General features: G+C 47.2%; 1 protein-coding gene across 1 annotated transcript; it reads right to left on the bottom strand.

Moving 5' to 3' along the window:
• Positions 1-1,113: 1,113 nt before the first annotated feature.
• SIAH2 (siah E3 ubiquitin protein ligase 2) lies at positions 1,114-10,192 on the bottom strand. Its single transcript, XM_032193689.1, has 2 exons — positions 9,764-10,192; positions 1,114-1,757 (listed from the first exon to the last, which is right to left on the bottom strand). Exons 1-2 carry the CDS (start codon positions 10,190-10,192, stop codon positions 1,200-1,202), a joined length of 987 nt encoding a protein of 328 aa, XP_032049580.1. The 3' UTR covers positions 1,114-1,199.
• Positions 10,193-17,004: the final 6,812 nt, after the last annotated feature.

Genomic DNA, 17,004 nt, shown 5'->3' with positions numbered 1-17,004 from the left:
ATCTTAATACTCTGCAAAGTCACACGCAGAACTAGTATTTTTCTTGATTCAGACAGAAGGCTTCTGGTAGCAGAGGGGGATTCGCAGGCAGATTCTGCTCCAGTGGCACGCTGAGATTTCAGTTTGCATGAGTCAGGCTAGGAATCAAATCCTGCATCCCCTGAGCGGCTGGAGGAAGAGCTCAGCATGTTCAGCGAGGCAGGGAATACCGAGGGACCTGGAAGCAATAGCCGCTACCACACATGTGCATTAGTGCAGTGTAGTTTTTGCAAAATATTTATTACAAAATAAAAGTAAATATGGCAACAAAACTTAAATAGCAAATGACATGACACTGGCCATAAAGCTCTTGCTATATTATTCTAGTCAGTCTTTTACAATAATCAAGTATGTCTCCAAGGGAAGCTGCATGTAGACAGCTTGAATATATTTCTATATTATTGGCTCTAGCTGTTTGAGATGTATTAAGTTGTGTGTCTCCTGCTTTCACCAGTATCCAGCTGTGAGCAGCTGTGCCTTGTGCTGGGCTCCCTGATCTCCCTAAAATGGACCAGAGCAGGCAATTTGCATGCTCTATAAAACCTGCTATGCTTCAGCCATCCTCACTCCCCCTTTTTTTTGAAAACACAGCAAATAATCTATGCCCATCCCTTTTTAATAAGGTAGCAGGAAATGGAGTAGCAACACTGAAGTACCTATTGATCTACTTTGAGCCACGTCTCTTGGGAGGTCTGTGAGAAGTTGCTTGGATTTCTTTCTTTTCCCGCTTACCGAAAATTCTCAAAAGTCACCAGTGGGAGTAAGTCTGTTTTCAGACAGACTTACAGCCTAAATGCTGAAAGGCTCTCAGGTGCACTCCAAACAGGAATGCAGTCCTTCAAGTCTTTTAAGTCATACGTCTAATGGAAGCACTCTTTAAATAAAATATAATTACATTTAAAAAGGTGTCCGTGTGGGGGGAAATCTTCCTAAGGCACCCAAGAATTTAAAAAAACTTTTCTTGCTTATATTACTTACAGGACACTTTTGTTCCTCTTCTCTCCAAACTTAAAAATGCTGGCTAGTTAGGAACCTTAACATACACAAAGACATAGCTGAATATCATTTAAAAAAAAAAAAAACAGAACAAAAAGAAAATTCTTGGTAAATGTAAAGCACTATGTCAGACAGCCAAGGGTTTCACTAACTACACAAATATATCACGGACAACACGTAGAAATGGTCACATTAATTCCAAGGTTTCCATTGTCAGCGAAAAGGTGTGCTATAGCTGTGTCGAAAACTAGGCAGTCACTGTTGAGTATGGCAGCAGACACCCCGTCGTGGATGGAGCGGGGCGTTGCCTCCCAGGTCAGCCGGCGGCGGTTGCCGTTCAGCTCCAGTCTGTATGCAAAGTTCTCCGCTTGCTTACGGGTGCCGATGAGCAGCACGATAGCGAAAAACTGCTGATGACCTTCGTACTTCTCTTGTTTCTCCAGCACCAGCATGAAGTGGTGACCAAAGCATGACTGCATCATGACCCAGTCAACAGCACCTGGAAGGTTAATGTCTGTGGCAAGAAAAACGATGTCTTCTCCCTGAAGGGTGGTAATGCTTTTGTGGGCATGCATAAGGTGGGACATCACGGCTTCCAGAGATCCCTGCCATTTACAGGAGGCTCCAGGACACGGGCAGGAGTAGGGACGATACTCACATATGTCTTCGTGTTCTGGCTTTTCTGTGTGATGTAGTGTCAGAGAGCAGCCTGTTGTTGCGTACTGGAAAAAGACCAAATACAAGGCATCAGGAAACATGCCCAGCATAACTGTTCATTGCTCCCACCTGTGATCAACTAGCACTCTCGTTTTCATTGCAAATTTTATATTAGATACTTTTATTTAGCTCTGAACTTAGAGCTGAGCTTATTTTTTTCCCCTCTTAGGAATAGGTTATTCCTGTACTTCGTTGTTGCTGTTTGTTTTTAATGCAAGCACTTAGATAAAATGGATTATAAGGTTGAGTTGTAAATAGATTTGCTGATGTAGTTAGATCTGATCAGCTGAAGTGGTCCTGGTATGAATTTTTCTTTTCTTTAAAATGAAAAAATGATGCTAGTTTGGGCAAACAGCTACTAGAGTGGTGTATTTTTAATAAATACACCTAATTACCATCACAAAGCAAATGCACTTCCATTAAACTAAAATGCAGAATCCCAACAGTTTTAACACTGGAACAGTTTCAACATTGCAGTTGTGAGGAGTGGGAAGACAGATGATGATTTTTTCACTGAGCGTGAGGCGGGTGCACAAATAAGCACCATGTGACTTCTCTTAATGTCACTGGGCACCTCCTGAAGGTTAATCTGCTTTAAACAAACAGGGATGCTTTTCCTTTTTCTACAGTGAGTTCAGTGGTCTACACTGACTACATTGCTTCCTCATTACCTCTAGAGAGAAAAAAAAAATCCTTCCTGTTCTTTCCAAGGGCATAGCTGCCCCAGCCTGTAGAGAGCTATCTAGTGGTGTTATCTACAACACTGCTAGCACTATCGCAAAGGTTATAGCTTGTGTGCATGGCTGCTTACAGATGCTACAACACTTCCTTGAGGACAGACATTCTTCTTTGAGACTAAATGTGAGGACCACATCTTTGCCATCCTAAATAGCACGTCTGAAGTGCCAGAAGGCTGGCTGAAAAAAACACAAGTCTGTATAGATTTTTGTTTTAAAAAGTCAGCAAAGGAAACTCCAACATTTAAATGCTTATTTTTCGATTAATACAAGTGGAAGAAGTTTAAGCTCAAAGGGTTACATGCCTGAGATGCAAAAAGCCAGAATCCTCTTCAGCTCTGGCAAATCACCCATGCTGCAACACAGTGCTAGAAGTACTAGGACAGAAACTATAGCTTGGGCTTCTGTAGGAGCTTGTTTTATAAGCCATAATATGGTAATGTGGGCCTTCATTTACTGTGCCTGCCCCTGCTGCTTAATCCTCTGCTAAAGGATTTATTCGCACATGTGAGCAGGAGATGCAGGAGGGCAGAGGTGTGCTGCAGTGCAATGGGACTGTCCTCCTGCCAAAGAGAGAAGCCCCATCAGGCAAACACGCGGATCCCGTGCCAGCTGCGTCGTCACCGTACATTTCTTCTGTTTTCTCCCCACGTTCATATCCCTGTTGACTCTTCAATCGCACTGCACTGTGTTGCAGAGCTGCTCTGATTAACAAAAACCTAAGTAAGAATATATAGCTGCTGGTTGGGCAAAACCAGACGTCTACATAGACCAACATCCTGCCTCAAAAAGTGACCAGTGGTGAACATAGCAAGAGCATGAAGTAAACACTGGTGTTTTTTTCCATCACTGTGTGACATACCTCCTTTTGTTTGTTCCTGAACACAGTGCTGCTGGTGACATTTGGCGAGCCCTACTGACAATGGGAGATTGTGAACAGAATTACAGAATGGTTTCATTTGGAAGAGACCCTTAAAGATCATCTAGGAACAGAGAAAACTTGCTGTCCTCATGCTGCTTGGCAAACATCATTGGTATTCACTGTACCCCTCATTCACACTGAAAAGTCTTTAAGTCTTTCCCTGTGTACAGGTTATACAATACCTTTGATCTACTTGCACCTTCTACCTTTTCCACTTCTACTATGACCTTGATGAGACAGGAACCAGGGCTGCATGTGGTATTAGCGCACATGTGCCACTAATGCCTGGGTTGATGTGACTGTTTTATGCTTTTTTGTTGTCTTTCTCTCCATTTCTAGTATTCCAGTTTTTAGAAGTATTATGTACTTGTTTTCACAGTATTTTATTTAGCACCATATTTGCTTTCCTAAGAGGAAACAGCTCAGAAGTCATCATGACATATATAACATAGCATTCCATATTTTTGCCATATATGTCACTTCAGAGGTGCTGGCCTGGGCTTCACTTTGACAAGATATCTGAGTGTCTTAAAGCATTCTGAAAACATTGTCTAAGCTTGAAAGTGCTCAGCAGGGACAGGCCAGTATTGCTGACCTCATAAATGCAGGCAGGCAGAGACATGGGATTAAAGTAACTTGTCTGGAGCCACGAGGGAAATCAGTAGCAGAGCTGGGAATAGACTGCCAAGTCCAAATCCCTATCCTGCTCCAGCCAGCAGACTCTCCCTGCAGTATACAAGTAGCTTGAGATACAAATTATGCTTCCAGGAAAGAAAAAGCCTGCCTGCTCCTGTATGTATGTAGAACAGCAGCGTTCAGGGACACAACAAGGATTTACACTCCCTTGTGCTTTTCCCTCCTGTGTTTTGTAGAATATCCATCCCTGCTTTTAAGATCCTTCCATCCTTTTAAAGCTTTCATTCAAGCTCAGTGACAGACGATCAGCCCCATCTAGCAGTGATGTGAGATCTGCTGGAGACACACAGCGGGGTCCAGCCCCCAAACCAGTGAGCCTCTGTGCTTCCCAGAGTCTTATGTGTGTGAGAGAGAACGTTTGGGCTGCCAGTGGCTGCCTGGTAGAGTGCCTCGAGAAACTCCGCTGTGCTGGCAGTGCTGGGCGTTCTGCTACAGCTCACCTGGGAAAGGGCCAGTGAGCGCTGTGCCATTAAATACAGAGTGCTCAGGCCCTATACATGTGTAAATAGGGTAACACACGCAGACCTCCATGCATAAGGGATCTCTGATCAATTAAAGACATTAAACAGTAAATATTAAGCAAAATAAGCATGCATTTTTATCAGAAAGAAAAGCAAAAGACCACTTTATTTGAGTTTATTGTGTCTTAGAAATATGTACGATCTTGTTTTAGTTTGTTGAAAATCTTAAAAATGACTTTTTTAAATTAAGAAAATTGCTGAAGAGGCCGTACAATAGGCATTAGATAACATACAGAAGTTTACACACAATACTAACATGAATATGCTATTTGTCTGCAAGTGGTTTGCGTACGTAGGAAGCCTGTCATTCTTGCCCTTGAAGTGATGGTGTAGCAGAAGTGGTCTAAGGACATACAGCACCTCTGCCTACCTCCTACCACGTGTCTGAAGAAAATCTGAGGGAGTGATCAGTCTGATATATGTAAGTTTATTTATCTTTATATAGCTTTTCAGTTTATATACAGCCTTACCTCACCTTCCAGTTTTAAAATCCAGAATGGTACTATTGGCTGTGAGGTGCAGGAAGGCTTTCAATTTATTGCTGCAAAGTGGAGCCTAAGAGTACAATAAAATGAATTTACTGGATTCCTTTTTCTTCAAAGGATCAGAACCATCTGAAAACTCAGAAATATGGCAATACCTCTACTTAGAGATGGCTGTATTAAAGGATCTTGGAAGACCTTCTTTATGTGAGGTACCTCTGTCCTAGCTCCCAAGATGCAGCCACCACTCCTAGGAAAGCTAGAAAGAATGATGTTTCACTCCCCCAAAGAATCAAGCCCTACGTACATAGATTTTTTTTCATGTATTTTATAACTAGAAAAGGCAATTTATTTGTTATACATAAAACATCTTGGAGTTGAATTAATCACACCGCTGAGAACTCACTGATGTACCTATCCATGAGGGGTCACCCCCCCCCCATTATACATTGCTAAATGCAGTTCCACAGACCTGCCCAACAGGGCTGCCATCTGTGTGTGAACAAACACTGATTTTGCTATTGGATATGCTTGCCTTGCTGTTGAAGGTAAATTCTACCATAAACTGGAACACAAACAGGAACTGCCTAGAGTTTTACGGAGCACAGATCAGGAGCAGCCATCTCCATGTCATTTCCATGGCCACTGCCAAGGTAACTCAGGCATGAACAGCTCTGTTTGTCAGGTCCCATTACAAAAGGCTAGCAAAACACAGCAGCACGCAGACCTCTGCTACTACACGTGGTTATATGAGGACTGTAGTTCTGGAGATAACAATTAAGAACACTTACAGCTCTACTTGCTTTCTAGTATACATTGGATTAAGTGGTTAAATATAAAAATGCCTCTCCTATGCTATATTGCTCAGTTAGCCAGGTCACAATTCCAGCTTTTAGCAGCTAACAATCACAATATATCTCACAAGATTGCTGTATAAGTGGCTTTTGATGTCTGTTCATGAAGCCTTGAAATCACAAGATTTATTTCATAGCCGGTTTTGCACAAAAAATCTCAATGTCGCAGAACCTATTTACAAAGTAAGTCAGCTTCATAACTAAAGAGCACTTTTACATTATTCCACTTGCACTTTTTTAAAAGATGAGGAAAAAATACTTTAATATTCATTAATTAGGTGTTTGTGTGTGATTATGATTGTACTTAATTTTCTGTATTTTGCTTTGGACACTAAAAGCTGTATTTTCAGTAACTTTACTGTGATTTTAAGATTTAAATCTCCCACAGTTTTTTTTTTTTTTTTTTTTTTTTCCAGAAGCCATGTAAATTTGGGAACTACATTATCTGCATTTCTTTCTTAAATCATTTATGAACCCTCAAAGTGGCTGCAGACACAGGCAGCACCAAATCCCCATTTTCTGTCAGTGCTATCATGTCTCAGCCCTACTTATTTCTGGTACCACTCACAGAGTTATTTCTAGAACTACACAGAACTATTCTGGAAAGACAACTGCTTTTAGTTGTTCTTCCGTGTCTTCTGGGGCTCTTTTTTTTTTTTTTAATTCTATTTAAAAAAGATTCCCCTAACTTTGTTAAAAATCCTGGTGCTGAAGCAGCGCCGCTGCCTGCCAGCTGCAGCACGAGGTGAGGCGGTCCTCGCCCCGCCGCTGGGTGCTGCTGTGCCACGAGCCCTGCTGGGCGATGCTCAGCTCCGCAGTGGGTGCTTGTGGCTTTGCAAGCACTGATGTGAGAATTAGTCTTGACAGTCTCCTTGCTGTTTCTGGGTCTAAGAAAGAACAGTGAAAACTATTAACATATGCTAATTTAATTTCGCTGCTCTTGGGAAAAGTGAAAGCAGCAGAACAGGAATTACTCATGGTAGAAAAAAATCCACATAAAAGAGAGGGTGTGAGAAGATAAGTGAAGCAGAGCCCTATTCACCTCTGCCTCCACAGGGCACTTCGGGGTGCCCAGACAACTGGGGGCAGAGAGACCTTGAACGGATACTGGTGAGTACGAAGGAAGAATGCCCCTGCCTGGGGCAGGAACGGGATGCTGGCCGGGACGCCAGGTGGGCACGCTGCCCATCGTACGCTCTGTGCGGCCTGAGCTACACAACTCACCTGTGCCAGAGGCACGCGTGCGGTCACGGCAGCGTGGCCAGGGGCTGCCAGAGACATCCAGAGCCTGCCTGCAGAGCTTGCCCAGCTCCTCTGCGCTGGGCCCCAGAGCCGCATGGACACGCTGCCATCCCCGCACCGCTCCAGAGCCCCCGCTGTGTGCTGCAGCTCCCAGATGGGCTCTGGCCTCCTGCTGGCACAGCGCCTCACAGCAAAGCATACTGACTGCTGCCCCTTCAACTCTCAAATCCTCACACCTCTGCATAAGCCCATGAGCACCGTACCAAGAACCCAAACATCCCCAAGCCAACACTAACCCAGCATAGTCAGTCCAGCGCACCTTGGTGGGAGATTCTAGCACAGAGCCCAGCCTGGGATCATTTCAGAGACCACCAAAACACTGCTGGCTCAGTCTCCTCAGTCCCAGTCCCGTAACCAAAAAGCTGAGCTATCTGATGCCCTGGGCTTCCTGCAGGTACTGCAAACCTCCAGCCTCACTTGCATCCCTCCTGTCTGCAAGCTACTGCTTTGAAGAGCATGACGTTAACCACAGAACTAACACTTGGAAGAACTTTTGGAAATACTGCTTTCTTAATTGGTTTACATGTGCTGGTCTTTTTATTACTATTTACATTTAGAGAATGCCCATCTGCAGAAGTGCTTATAGCTGATGTACCTGAACCAAACCTTGACTGACAGTTGGGTCAATTCTTGGGTTAGGGGAATGCTCTTTTTTTCTTTTCTTTTTTTGAAACGTACTTATCTTTATTGGTTTCTATTCCCTTACCCATGGAGAAAGAAAACCTAAAGGCGTGAACAAGCCAATCCCATCAATTAAGGGCTTTAGAAACCTGTTACCAATGGAGTAACTTAAAGTCTGACAGGCACAGTTAGGAATGTCTTATCCTCTTCAAAGGAAGAGTCTGCAGGCTTGTTCTTCTTTTTCCCATACTTTGTTTAACTGTATCATGTGGGGAAGAGCAGGTGTCCTGCCGGGTTGTTCCGCTGCTGGGCAAATTTGCATGCTGCACGTATCAGTGTTGCGTTTCAATGCAAAAAACAACGGTAAGGATTCTGGTCAGAGGAGCTCTTCCAATGTTGATGCATCAGTTTCACTAAGGATGACTAGAGAATACCAGTTGTCACAGATTAGACTGACGAGACGCTTCAGAAAATGAAAACTAGGCCAGTATTTGTCCTAGTGAAAGAGAAAAAAAAGCAAAACAAAACCCAACAACACAGAAACGCCCTGACAGAAATATCCTGACTGTTCTTATTCCCTGAGGCTCAGAGCCAGCCACTGCTGGGCACCTGACACGCTGCCCTTCCAGCAGCGCTTACCCGAGAGAGGGCCCGTGCAGCAGCACTACGTGCCATCTGCTCCTGCTCCATGAGGCTGCCTCCCACGCAGGAGCCGCACGGTAAAACAGCCCCACGCTGCCAGCAGCTCGGTGTGGTGCCCGCAGCCATCCCGCTCTGCCTTGTGGCCCAGCCAGCTCTCAGACAGGTGCTCTCTCACCACCGCCTGCGCTTGCAGAGCTGCTGGAATTAACACAGATGATTCACTCCGGAGGTGCCATTATTCCCGTTGCATCGTTAATGACTCCTGGCTCCTGCGGGCCGGCTAGAGAAAGGCTGTTTAGGGCCTGGCTTTGGCAGGCACCTGCGATGCACGGCTGCTCTGCGGGCAGCTCCCACCAGAAACCTCAGGACACGGCTCCACCAGTCCTGCTTGGCTGCTGCTCCTCACTTTGCCTCTGGCAGCTCCCTATTTCAGATCTTCCTTCTCATATTCCATGTCAGCGATGGCTTCAGCAGTTCCTGTGTCTGTCCCACCATCTCTCCAGCCTGTGGTTTTAAAGTGCTTTTGCTACTGCGGAGCCTAAGCGTTGAGGGACTCCAGGAAGATGTAAAAAGGGCCCACTCAGCACTGCCCACACCCTGATAAATGTGCACTAGGAAGAATATGAACTTTAGAGCAGTTCACCTTGTTCTTTTAAACAGAACACTTACTTGAAAAAAAAAAAAAAAAAAAAAAGACTTAAATGTTTAATCTGAATACTTGAAATAGTACTGAGACAGAATGGACTTCAAAAAAAAAATAAATTCAGGCATCATTACTGAACTGACAGCTTATCAGACCCTGTCCTTCCGAAGGAGGATTGCAAAGAACTAATGGGAGGGTTGGGAACAGGATTCCTGCCACCTCCATGAAACTCACTCTCTCTCAACTAAGCATCACCATAGGTTAAAACATCTGGAAAACAAAAAAAAACTTCTAGTCTTAGAAAGTACTGATTATGCCAGACACTAGGACAAAGTTTAGACCAGGATTTACAGCGAAAGATTCATTACAGGTTTGTTTCCAAAGGCTGGCGGTTCTGCCATCACGCCGTGTCACTTTAGAAACCTGCAGAAGCACCGAGCAGGCCAGCGGAGGCCCACACGCGCTTCCTTTGCTGTTCTGGGGGCAGCGCCGGGCTGCGGGCACGTGCGGGACCCCGGCCCCGGCCCCGACCCCGACCCCGACCCCGGCCCCCGACGCGGCGGCCCGGGGCAGGTCCCGCCCGCCCCTTACCTTGCAGGGGAAGAGCACGGCCGAGGCCACCTTCTCCATGGCCAGGTTCCTGATGCTGGGGGTCAGGGAGCCCCGGCAGGTGGGGCAGAGGCTCAGCTTCTGCCGGCATTGGTTGCAGACCAGGTGCCCGGCCTGGCACTGCAGGATGGGCGGCAGCACATAGTCGAAGCACACGGGGCACTCGAAGAGCGACGTCAGCTCGTGGTGCTGCGGGGACACCGGCCCGCCGGCCCCCGACAGCACGGCGGCGGGCACGGCCGAGGAGCCGCCGCCGGACGCCGCGATGGTGGCGGCGGCGGCGGGAGCGGCGGCGGCCGGGGACGGAGCGTGCGGCTGCTGCTGCTGCTGCTGCTGCGGCGCCGGCTGCTGCTGCTGCTGCTTGCCGCAGGGCTTGCTAGCGCCGGGCCCGGCGGAGGACGGGCGGCTCATCGCGCCCCGCGCCCAGCACCATCGGGCCGCGGCCGCCCGGGAGCCCGCCGCGCCCGGCCCCAACGCGGCGCTGACGCAAGAGGCGGCGGCGGCTGCGCGAGGCCTCCCCCGCGGCCGCTCCGAGCATGCTCCGGGACGGGGCTGCCCCGCGCCGCGCGGCACGGAACGGGACGGAGCCGGGGCCGGCGGAGGGTGCAGGGCCCCGCGGCTGGCAGCTCAGCAGGGCCGGGGGCGCAGCACGGCCGCCAGCCCGTGAGCACGGGGCGTGTGCCGCCAAACGGCCCGGAACGGGCAGCGCAAACGGCATTGCTCGGGGAAACGGAGGCGTGGGTGTGAGCACGGGGGGGACGGGGGGGACGGGGGGGACGGGGCGCAGGCTGCTGCGCTGCTCCAGGAGGGGCTCGTATGGAAAACGTGAAAAAGAACAATAAAGGATATTTTATTTTAAAGTGTTCCTTACAATGAGTTACTTCCTTCTGCAGCACTGTTTTAGGTGTGAGGATCAGATGGGAAAATAAGTTGGGCTGTTTTAATTCCACAGACAAAGAAGTTTGAAAATAAAATGCGATATTATAAACATCCTGCGTCTTAGAAACCTTGGAGGAGTGAAGACAGTCTTAGGACAGAAATCTTCCAAGGTCCTTTTTGTTTTACAGCAAGACCAAATAAAAAAATGAACGTTTTCTTGTAGATGGCGGAGCTGTAGGTAAAGGTGCGTATTTTGTGTAAGTTTGATAGTCATCGGCCTCCTGTGATTTCACGGCTCTCCTTGCTCTGGGATTAGATGCAGTCCTGAACTCATACAAAACACTGTTTCAGTGCTCCTGAGCAGCACAACCCATCTGGGTGACCGTGAGCACCAAAATACAAGGTTACTTACCCAGTCAGCAAAACGTTCAAATTACATACATTAGTTTTGCAAGAGTTCGCCTTGTGACTTGACTCTTCATGTCCTTAAATGAGCAATAGTTTCTTCTGAGATACCCACAGCAAGCATTATTAACACTTCCCTAAAATGGTGTTAGTATCAAAGTTCTTCTAGCATGTACAACTGCATGACTCATTCTTGACTCTCAGCCTTGTGAAAATTTTAATGAAGGCGCTATCTGTTCTCAACTTTCATTAAAAAGAAGGTGCCTTATTATCAGAAGTCTGTTATTTTTTTTTTTTGTTTTTGTTCTCTTGTTTGTGAAGTACTGTTAAGCCTTGCAAGATGACACAGCACAAGATACAAAAAAAAAGAGAAATCCTTTACTATGTAGTTCAGGTGATAATGTTTTGTTGTTGTTTGGTTGTTTTTTGGCATCTTGGAATAAAATTACACTTAGGATCTTCACCAATGAATCAACAAACTGGTTCTGATTAAAACTGAGTTCACAGCTGAAAGCCGTACTCTTGATAGTTAACTGCTGGGAGGGGAGGGAAAATTGAATAGATTCAGGCATAGTACAGTTGAAATGCTTTATTTTCAAACCTTGTACCATTTTCTCTTGAAGTTATATGACTGAAAAAGGCAATAGTTGATAAGGTTTCAGTAAGTTTCCCTGTATCTTCAGAAATTTTGCCAGAGGTGTGTAAGTGTTTCTTTTGAAGTTAGAGAATTGAGGTTAATAGGTTCTGAGATTCTAGTGTTCATCCTGGTGTGCTGAGTCCTTTTCTGACCACCCTCCCGCCCCCCCAAAAAAACAACAACAACAAAACACACAAAAACAAACATAAAAACAAAACACAAGCTCCCCATCCCCCCAAAACAAGCAAGCAAACAAACAAAAAACACATCAAAACAACACCCAACCAAGAAAACAAACAAAAGGGGAAAAACGCCTGACCAGGATTGACTGAAATCAGTAGTTTATGAAAGGAAGCAGTAGTAGCATGTATATACATGTATATATATACACACTTACCCTGTCCAGACTGGAACAAACCTGTGTGAGGATGTAAATAACCACTAAGGTGCGCGTGGGATGGGTGGAAGTCCCCAGAAGAGTGGTTCTGTGCTTGTGTTGCCTTTCTGTTTGAAGTGGAAAATCTCACGCGTGCGTTTTTGATGACTGATACCCAGTGTGTCAACCATCTTCTGGTAATCTTTCAGTAAGTTTCCCATGGTACCTGATTTTCTATTTTTTTTTTTTTAAGTTTTATCTTTACTTACGTTTTCTTGTTTTCTCCTGAATTATTGATGCCTGTTCACATGTAAGGACTTTTTTTCCACCGTTAGGACAGTTGAGCACCGGGCTGCCCCTGGCCTGCCCTGAAAGGCTGTGCCATGTCCATCCCCAGGGCTTTCAGGGCTGGGCTGCAGGAAGCCCTGGGCACCCCAGCAGCCCCCAGGCTGGCCCTGACTCGAGGCTGGGCTGCAGACCTGCCAAGCCCACCTCCTGCCTGACCTGTGCCTGGCTTCTCTGCAGGGCTGTGCTCTTCTTGGGCCATGCCAAGCTCCTGGTCCGCAGCACTTACTGAAGGGTATTCTTATTTGTTCATTTCTGAAGCTAACTTGTAGGTGTGACACAAGAGCTTCTTTATAGATTAAATTGGTGGCTGATGAGTTGCAAAAAAACAAGAATGAGTTAAGATAGTCTATGAAGAAAGAGTGATTCTCTGTCCTGCTGCTGCTTTTGTTTTCAGTATACATCAGCCACACACGGACATAGGCAGTGGCCGTGTACATGGTATTGCTGCGGCTGTGGATGACCTCAAGTCCAATTGCTCTTTCAGTATTTAGGAAACCCTGTCCAAAGACTGGGAGCACTTAGATAATTACAGAAATTGCATCAGGCTGGAGGGTCACCACAGGACAAAGCTGAAAAATGTCATCAGCAAGGAGGACTGAGGAGCTGAGGTTACAGGAGGGGGAAGCGTTGGGCAGGAGGCTGGGTGCCATGAACAGAGGAGGTCCAGGTGAGAATTTTGTGACCCACTGCTGTGCGCATGCTTCCTTGGCTTGTGTAGCACTTTGGGTTCAGCAGCCAGTTTGGGAGACCTGGAGGTGGTTGTCAGTTGGATAAACCCACAGGGTTTTCTTTTCTGAGTGAAAAAACACAAAACTGTTTTTTCTCTTAAAGGCTGCCAGCCTCTGGTGCTGTGGTGAGGTCTGGCAGAGCAGATTGTGTGGATGTGCTGCTCCTGCTCCCTTCTTTCTTACACAGAGATGAGAGGCGTTAAACCTGGCATCTCTTACAGAGATTTAGGGAAAAGTTTATCTCAAGAAATCGCAAGGTCAGGAACTGAACTATCTCCTTGGCAGAAACCTCTGGAAATCTCATCTAGAGCACAGTGAAAACATGACGTGGTTTTGATTTGTGGAAGAACTCTACAACTCAAAGCAAGTGAGTTATGAAGTAGGTATGTGGTTTATTTTGGCACCGGGCGCATGCGGGATAGGTCCCCAATGCATGTGCACCCCAATGCAGCAACTGGCCTCGGTTATATGCAGTAAAGAGTTACATGTGCATGAAGTTTCCCAATACGCCAATACATATGCATAACCTATCCCCAATTTGTATTAAAATTAGCTTCAAGAAGTCATTTCCATAAACTCCTCCCATCTGCACCTGCGCAGTGGTGATGGTCATCAGGGGTCATGGGGATGAAGTCTGATAGCTCCTCTTCATCACCACTAGCTGACTCCCTGCCTTTGTACAGACTCAGCTGCTCCTTGGCTCTTGTCCAAATCACAGGGTTGGTCTCAGCTGGTTTTTGAGACAGGTTCCCCGTTTTTGTCAGGAAACATCCTCTGTGAGGGGCCCCAAGGCTCCTTGTTTTGGTTAATTTGCACAGTAGTAAGCAAAGGCACAGCAATATCTATTTTTAATGGGATTAAGCAAGCCCCCATTCTTCCATTCCTGGCTTCATTTTGGTTTTAGTTTATTTGGGGTGGGGGCTTCTGGAGCCACCACAAGGCATAGGTGGGGCTCTGCAGATCCCAGGTGTCCTTCCCCTGAGAGGTACCGCAAGCAGCACCAGAGACGAGCACCTTCTCTGCTGCAACTGGTTCCTGTAACAGCTGTAAGAGAGAGCTGGGGCCAGCGTGAGGAGAGCAGCGTTCCTCTCCTCTCCAGCCAGCCCCATGCAGACCTTGTGGTCTGGAGGCCTGCGTGTGCTGCGCACCCCAAGCACGCGGCCGCGCTGCGGCTCGCCTCACCCCTCTGCCTGTCCACCGAGCTGCCAGGGTGCCCCAGTTTCCTCTGGGGAATTTTTCTGCATTTTATCAGTGTTTAAGACTGGCAGATTGCCTCTCATCTCATCAAAAAGGTGTGCTTCGCTTTGCTGGTTGGGCCTGGGCCCTTATAAGAACCCTTTCACAATCCTGCATGCAGTGGATCTTTATTTCAGATTTTCTTCTGAGTGCACTGAATTTACATTTTTTTTTTTTTTTTTTTTTTTTTTTTTTTTTTTTAGCACTCCAAAGCCTCCTGTTACATAAATAACGTACAAAACATCTTTGAGAAGATGGTTGTCTGGTTTAAATATACCCTGAACAGAGTCAGTTCTTCTGCTTGGGGTGGATGGAAGGCGCATGCTGGCTGAGCTGACAGGGCAAGTGCCAGAAAGGTATGAGGCACCCACTGGCACAGCAGGATGCTCTATCTAAGCCCTTGCACTCACTGTTTCCAGCAAAACAATGCTTTCTAAAGCCAGGAAAAATGGAGAAAGGAGCCCTGGTGAGGATGGGGCAGTGGGGCAGCCCAGGGGCAGGGTGCTGCATGGAGTGGAGGTGGCTGCACCGCATTGCTGAAGCTGCATCTCCGTGGATGTGGACATGAATTTCTTATTTCACATGTAGGTTACTGACTTTTCAATTTCAATTTAAAAAATCTGCACCTTATGAACAGTTAGGCTCTAAGCACACTGAAAAAGAAAAAAACGAAAGAAAGGGTCCCTCAGGAGGCCCCATGTGGCACTCAGGAGCCATTTCACACAAGTAACCCCTTTTCTTCCTTCGTGTCCTGGTCTCCTGGAGGCAGAGTCCTGCACCTTGTTGGTGAGCTTTCCAGGACTCCCATATTTGTCATCTCTTTGAGAATGACTCATGCAAGGTGCCAAATCATGGCATGAGTTTCATCTGCATGTCTGGATTTGTGTCCTGCATTTCTTGCCAATGTGTTAAGCAGTTTCTCAGGTAGCCCCTGCCCGTCCTTCCCCCTCCCCCCCCCCAATACTCCTGTGTTTCAGTGCATGACAACACTCCTGAGCACATGGAGCGTGAGAGAGGCTTATTTGTCTTCTGCAAATAAATTTCTGGACTAGAAATGAAAATCTGTACTGTGCTCACTGACACAGGTACAGAGCTTTCTGAGGTGTCAGAGCTGCTGAATTCCCCCATCCCTCACCTATTTTTTTCTTTCTTTCTTTTTTTTTTTTTTTTTTTTTTTTTTTCCAGCCAAGTTTAACTAATAGAAACGAGCAAGAACTTAGTTCTCATTGAGGGGAATTAGCATGTTGAATTTAGCCTTGTACTAAAGTTATAAAAAGACATAGAAATGTGGGGGAAGAAGGATGAAAGCCCGAGGGAGGCAGCGAGTGTGTTTCATCGGTCTGGTGAAGCACGGTTTCTGTTGTTTTTTTTTTTTCTTTCTGTAGAAATCACGCATGCATTTCTGCACCTGTGCTCCTGCGTGCACGGGGCGCGGCGCTGTGGGGGCGGGGGCAGGGGCTGTGGCCGGGCCCTGCTCCTGCTGCCCCACGGCCCAGCAGTGCCCAGCACCCCCAGCACGCTCACGGCGAGGGGCGGCTTGCAGGGGCCGCGCAGACCCGGCGTACCCCTGGAGCTCACCCCTGGAGCAGGAGCGTGCTGGCTGCGTGCAGCCAGGCGGTGGTGGTCACCTTGGCGTGTCGGGAGCAAGGCGGCAGCAGGCGCTGCTTCATCGCCCTGGCAAACTGCTCCAAGGGGGTTGGAACTAGAGGGGCTTTAATCCCTTCCAGCCTGAGCCATTCTGTGTTTCTATGATTCTATGCAGGGAGCAAGGACAAGTACGGATCCCGTGTTAGCTTGCTAACCAGCAGGCTCCTCTCCCATCCCAGATGCATTTCTGGCTCCTTATGCACCCCTCCCCTCCCCTCTCTTTTTCTTTTTCCTCTTCTCTTTTGTCAGCTAGGAGTCTACATTTTGGGATCACTTGCAGAAAGGTTTATTGTTCTCAGTACAGTTGTCATTAGCAACACGCATTTTGGTATGACTAACAGATCTTTTTTGGGCAACATCTAAAAAAGGAAGTGGAAAGCAGTCCGTGCGTGCGAGCAGCGGTGCGCCCTGCCCGCCTCCACCAGGCTGCCGCAGGGAGCCAGGACCCCGCAAACCCTGCAGGGGGTCAGGGCTCTGCCTGTCACTGAGAGCAGGAGGGAGCGATCCAGATACAGAAGTCACAGCTGGGAGAGCTGGGAGAAAACCTCTCTTGTTGCAACTGGATAAACTAGTTACCTACACTGGATTAAATAAATTTGATGCACACAGCATTGTCAACATTCAATATTGTTTTCACTTTCACTGTGTTCAGCACATTCACAGCAATTTTTTTTTTTAATTATTATTTTTTTTAACATCTCTGCCTGGAAGGAAATCATGTTGCCATGCTCTTTTCTTTCCTCTGCCAATGTTAGTGAGAAGCAGACTGCATCCCACCACCCAAAAATTGTGTGCAGGGAGGTGTCGTTGCCAGTGATGGCTTAGCACTGGTGCAGGCTGTCAGCTGGTGTGATGCCCGCTCGGCAGGGCATCCGCTTGGCATCCGCGCGTGGTTTTGCTGGCGGCAGCGCCCCTTCCCCTGCAGACCGCAGAGCTCTGTGGCAGGAGGGGGAGATGCTGGCACGCC

This window comes from Aythya fuligula, chromosome 9, assembly GCF_009819795.1.
Source record: "Aythya fuligula isolate bAytFul2 chromosome 9, bAytFul2.pri, whole genome shotgun sequence".
Lineage (NCBI taxonomy): Eukaryota > Metazoa > Chordata > Aves > Anseriformes > Anatidae > Aythya > Aythya fuligula.
This window is presented reverse-complemented; position numbering and strand designations above follow the sequence as displayed.

What these genes read in the sequence shown, in the direction of transcription:
- SIAH2 (XM_032193689.1), bottom strand. Translation starts at nt 10,192, where the DNA reads ATGAGCCGCCCGTCCTCCGCCGGGCCCGGCGCTAGCAAGCCCTGCGGC. An exon ending in CCGTGCTCTTCCCCTGCAAG is followed by an intron (nt 1,758 to 9,763) that starts GTAAGGGGCGGG and finishes GTCTTTTTCCAG; the next exon opens with TACGCAACAACAGGCTGCTC.